Below are 6,416 nucleotides of genomic sequence, written 5' to 3' on the forward strand. Positions count from 1 at the left end.
AAAAAACCATAAAAGGTAGAAAAACTGGTCAAAAAAGCAAAAAATAATCAGAAAAACTGGAAATAAGCATCTTTTTAAAAAATCGTTGAAAAAAGCAAAAAAAAGCACTTTCAAATTTCATAATTGAACGTGTTGTAACATGACATACACTTCCATAGCATTCTGCTACATTTTAAGTTAATCTATAAAAATAAGCAAATGCTTTAAGTCCCAAGCCCTGATGATAACAATGTGTGTAAATTATATGATATAATATATTATTCGTGTTAAAAACACTGCTCTAATATTATTTTTATAGACCACACCTCTTTGATTTTACGAGTAGGTACACAAGACATGTTTTACATTTTACACCGTCAAGCGCGCGATACCGTTCTAATGCGACGGAGCAAGTGTCATCACACTCATCACACTCGAAGCACAGGCCTAATATCTACGCCACACCGGATAGGTAAATAAAGACACCAAATAAGCGAACTCTGTACAGTGACGGACACCGTTCGCATACACACTTTTGCAGCTCAGCCAGCCGTATAGAAATTAGCAAATTAGGTATGCTGCAGCCAGTAGCGTAACTACCCTCGTCAGCGCCCCGAAGCAAAATATATTTTTCGCCCTACCTAATATAAATTTGATTCTTCGACCTTTGTCATAAAAACTTGGCCGTAACCAAATTTATAAGATTAACCCAATCACACTTATATCACATTAAATATTTTGTTTCAAATCAAATAAAAATAAATTAACAATTACACAAAACCTATATTATTTTATTTGTTATTTTGCGTCCCGAGGCAACTGCCTCTGTTGCCACTGCGGTAATTACGCTACCGGCTGCATTGTAAAGTGATATACAACAGCGATTAAGGCTGTACCGATGCACCGCGGTGCATCCATAAAGAGATTATTCGCAGTCCTCTCGATGCGCATTATAGTTGCCTATCTACGCGTAAGACCGCGCGCGTGATCATAATACAAATCATTATTATCATTCGCCGCCGCCGCTGTAATTGATTTCTCCTCGTCGTCCGCATTAGGAGGACTGCTACGCGTCGTCGTGTTTCTACTCGTGTGCATTTCGCCTCCTTCCGCCGCTTTCCTCTTCGAATATATAGTAATATTATAACATTTACCTTATCTTTTTATAATACACATATTATCTTGGCGTGCATAACGTTTCACGCAGTCGGAATGGCGCGTGTTACGTTATTAATTTCCCGGCACGGTCGGTGTGTACCTATACACCCGCAGCTCCTGCAGCCGCGCGTACACGTAGGCGGTTACACCACATTTAAGTACCTATCATAATTGGGCGATGTGTTATTTAATTACCGACGCGGTTTCGTAGACCGCGGAGATGGACGGACACGAGGACTCTTCGCTCTTCCCCGTCATAACAAAAGTATATAGAAGGTCCCTTCTCTTCGCGTTGGTCGAATCGTAATGTTATTATTATTTTTATTATTCATTACACGTTGTTGTAAAAGTGTGACTACTGTATTGTAACGTATAATAATGTTTACGCTTATCTACCTAAGTCCTAAATAATATATATATATATAATACATAGTATACGTTATATTTTACGCTGCCTTACGTGTGTACACTTTTACATCACGGGACGGTTTGGGTAGTATAAATAACACGCCGAGCTTGTGGATAACCACAGTCATCAGTCCATCAGTGCACCGAGAAGAACACCGAGAAGAACACCGAGAAGAACACCGAGTGCAACACAGTTTATACATACATATACATATAGCGTCACGGCGAGAAAAACATACCTGTACATCAACGACCATATATCACTGCAGAAAATAATATGGCCGCTAAAGTGAGTACACAGTATACATGTAGTAAATAATGCACCGTGGTATGATAAGTGATAACAATATGGTGGCCGCAATTCAAATTTTCTACGATATTATTCCATTTTTATTATTCGTTAAAGTGACTGCTCCTTGGAGGTCTGGACAGGTTGGTTTTTGCAGCTACTAATCCATCATACAATGTCTTGGAACTTTTTAATTCGTGTTTTAACTGATATTTTTCAAATCGCGTCTACACATGCAAAATGCTTATTTTGGCGTTCCTGTAAGTCTTACGTCGCATATACAATACCTATATACTTGCTTACCTACTTCGAGTTCGGGTATTTCCCTTCGAGACTTCCATTTTATCATAGCACTCCTGGATAAATTTCGTCTTTTACTCTTCTCATGACGGAGCCAAGTGTTTCGATTTTGGTTCATAATTAATTATTTTACTGTTTTTTTTTTGCCATACGTTTTGGAAGTTTATTGAAAAAAAACAAATCAACATAATATAATAATACATACTATTATAATATAATTTCCGGATTAAAAGTAATAATTGGGTTAAAATAATGATAAATCTGTCGAAAAATAAAAATATTCCACAGCCTAGGTAGGTATAGACTATCTGACTATATATATATATAAACTCTATAGAGTTTAATTTTTAGAAACTTTTCCCATTTATATAGATCATGTGAAATTAATATAAGTGTATTATATTAAAATATTTTCCAATTGTTCATTATTATTTTAATATCTATTATTAATAATATTATTCGAATTTAAAGTTAACGCACACCAATTTTATAAATTGTAGAATATGTTTTTAAATTTGAATAAAAAATAATTGACGGTTACCTATACTTAATCTTAACTAAAAACAAATTATTTTATCGGAATAAACAGATAATTGGCTTTTTATAAATAAACACTGTTGTGTGAAATAATTTTCATGCGAAAAAATGATAATTTTTGAGAGGGATAGGTTTTATCTACAGTCTACACTACTAATAACTAATAAGTAACAACAATCGTTCACAAAATATGTTTTTATAATGCTCAGATAATCATGCCGGATTTTTTTTGTACAATATACTTTGATGAGCTGACAAATTTGTAAAAACTGTGTCTTAACTGCTCGATCGAATTATCAGAGCTATTTTCGTTTTTTTTCAGAAAAATAAACGTATATCATAAATCAAACATTTCTCATATATAATCGAATATATTTTAGGGATATGAGAATATTTAGCCTATATTTTCACATTTCAAAATATATTGTAAAGGTATTTATTATAAGATTATTATTTTTTGTTGATGTTTACATTACACGTTACTCGTACCATAATATAGAAGCAATATTATTAATAATCGTGCTTATCCTAAGCGATTTTATTATTTAATTTTAGTATACGATGAACAAACGACGAATACTCAATTCTGTTAGGTACAAAGATTGTTTTCGGATTAAAACCAATTTATTATTTTCCTCGTCGTAGTCATCATATTATATTATATAATCAACGAACCGAGGTCGGAATACATATACATTATCATGATATATATTTATCGCGTTTTTCAGTTGTCGTATTGCCGCGCGGTCGCGGTTTTCATCGTAGCCGTGTGCGCCGTAGCCTCAGCGTTTCCGTTTCAGCCGTCGCAAGACGAGTACCTCACGCAGCACGAGCACGACGGCGCGTCCACTGCAGCTGAGCACGGTGACGACGATGCAGCTGCGGGTCACGGCGGCGTGGTGCCCAAGCCCGGGTCGACGTATCACTTCCAGTACTCGGTGCACGACCCGCTGACCGGCGACGAGAAGAGCCAGAACGAGGTGGGCGACGGTCACGGGTCGGTCAAGGGATCGTACAGCCTGGTCGAGGCGGACGGCTCCACCCGAGTGGTCGAGTACACGGCCGACGACGTGCACGGGTTCAGGGCCGAGGTGAAGAGGATCGAAGCGCCGGCGCACCGTCAACATCTGCACGACCAGTCCGCCGCTACCGCTGCCACCGCCGATGCCGACACACCGTCGTACAAGTTCGACTTTGCCGCCGAAAACGCCGCCGCCGCTGCCGCCGCCGTCTCAGCTCAGCCGGCAGCCGACTACGAACTGCAACAGTCATTACACTACAACTACCCGTTGCAGCAGCAGCAGCAGCAGCAACACCAACCAGAATTGCACTTTTCGTCGTCGCACCGCCGTTGAAGTCCCTCATCGTTCGAGTCGTTGTTGTAGCCGTTTTTATACATACCTTTATTGTTATTATTATTATTATTATTGTTATTATTATTTCACATATGTTCACGCGACGCATAGTAAAATATGTGACAAGTTCGGATAATATAATCGCATCATATTATTATCATAAAATAACGTCTAAATACAGTGTGATTTACCGAGCATCAAGCTCATTGCTCATTCCCGCATTTTAGGTATACATTTAATAATACGCATATTTTATTCTAATTTAAATTTTATAAATACTCGAATACACTTTATCTTCCGTGTGTTTGTCAAATTCGTGAGATTGTTTGTATACTAATAATTGAGAAGTGTGGAGAATCTTGAGAATTTAAAAATACGGTCATTGAGTATATTTAAAAATGGCGAATATCAGATTTCGAATAACTGCACTTTATTAAAGAAAAAAAGAGGAGAGCATGTTTGATGAATCACTCATTATGTAATATATACTTACGTTACATATGTACTTACTCGGACTTGAAAGTATGTAATGCGTGTTCTCTCCTCCCCACATAACACACAAATAAATAGATAGTTTATATAATATTAACGTGATTGCATGAAAAATTGATTAATTAAAAAATTAAAATTAAATGTTCGGTGATCGTTCATGAAACCTGACATAATATAATATGTACCGTTCAATAAATATTTAGATGTGTTTAAAGAAAAATTTTAATGTTTTATTTGAATCATTTATATCGCCATAGCGGTAATTATTTCCATTTTGCATATACTTTCAGTGCCAAATGCCTATTCAATATATATATCCATTATTCCCTCTCGTAAATACTTCCACAAGATGTGAGTACCAAGGCTAATTGGGCCATATCTTGTAAACAGTTTTTGCTATTATTTTTATACTCGTACAGTATTGTGTAACAATTTATAAATATTTTGTAATATACTAATATACCTAAATCTATAATTATATTATCATTTTAACAAGAACGGATTTTTTTTCATGATTTATTTCGTGATCTCTAAGGTTTCACTATATGCAAGAGCTGACGCAAACCATATATAATTATAAATTATAACATAATATAATAGGTATATATTAAATTTCAATTAAGTACAAAGTATCTATAGTTAGTCGAGAATCACTGACCATACATATAAAGAGAAATATTCACAAATTTTGTGTTTGAAAAGCAAGATAGTAACAACTGACAGCCTTCTATGCGGGTTATATTTTGATCAAGCAAGAATATTTTCCTATTTAGCACTTTATCAGTCTTATATTGTAGTATAAAAACATAAATTTTGTTCCACTTAACCACCGTCCAATATGCTCATAGAACATAAAAAAGATTACATATTAATGTAATTAAACATATTTTTTTGTTAAGTTTAAAGTCTCTATAATCTCTATAATCATTGCATTACACTTACCTGTTCAAAAATGTTTAATTTTTTAATTTTGCATAACGTTTAATACATCTATGAAATGTTACATATCCAATAGTTTACATATTATGGACAGATTAGTTTTAATAATTAATATTAATATTAAAACGGAATAAGTGTATATGCTATGTATTAATAATAAGCACACGTATTAAGAATAATACATATTCCAAAACAATTTAAATTAAAAATATATTTAAAAAACAGATTTGATTCTTGTGAACAAAATGTAATTAAATTGAACAAAAATAATAGCACTGGAAGTAATATAAACTGTGTGATTCATGGTTGTCCTAAAATCTCATATGGTGGTATATATGGTCATTATCAGGGCTCGGGACTTACAGCACTTAAAATCATTAAAATAAGCATTTAAAAACTTAAATTTGAGCAAAAATATTTAATTTAAAAAAAAACTTTCTTTCCACATGATAAAGCAGATAGTTAGGTACTAAATTTAATTTATAAGATTGTAACCGTGCTAAAAGTATTATACTTAAAGATAACAAAATATTGAAACAAAATTATTAGGAAAAGTTTCTAATTAAAAATCAAAAAAAATCTTTATACCTATAATAAAAAATCAAACTTCATTTCCGAGACATTTTGCCTTATTGTTTATAGATTTTCCGAGGGATTTTCTGAAAAGACCATAAAAAGTAGAAAAACTGGAAATAAGCATCTTTTTAAAAAATCGTTGAATAAAGCAAAAAAAGCACTTTTAAATTTCATAATTGAACGTGTTGTAACATGACATACACTTCTATGGTACTCTGCTACATTTTAAGTTAATCCATAAAAATAAGCAAATGCTTTAAGTCCCGACCCCTGGTCATTAAATAACTAAATACATATTATGTAGTTATATAAGTAACATAAGTAACTACAGCTGATGTATTCATAAATATTCGTGTTATGATGATATTTCAAGTTTTTTTTTA

At 33.8% G+C, this 6,416-nt stretch overlaps 1 protein-coding gene across 1 annotated transcript; it reads left to right on the forward strand.

The window, feature by feature from the left end:
- The first annotated feature begins 1,647 nt into the window (after positions 1-1,647).
- On the forward strand, positions 1,648-5,016 carry LOC132927411 (cuticle protein 7-like). Its single transcript, XM_060991931.1, has 2 exons — positions 1,648-1,834; positions 3,400-5,016. Exons 1-2 carry the CDS (start codon positions 1,823-1,825, stop codon positions 4,024-4,026), a joined length of 639 nt encoding a protein of 212 aa, XP_060847914.1. The 5' UTR covers positions 1,648-1,822; the 3' UTR covers positions 4,027-5,016.
- The last annotated feature ends 1,400 nt before the right edge of the window (positions 5,017-6,416 follow it).

Source organism: Rhopalosiphum padi, chromosome 3 (assembly GCF_020882245.1).
Source record: "Rhopalosiphum padi isolate XX-2018 chromosome 3, ASM2088224v1, whole genome shotgun sequence".
Lineage (NCBI taxonomy): Eukaryota > Metazoa > Arthropoda > Insecta > Hemiptera > Aphididae > Rhopalosiphum > Rhopalosiphum padi.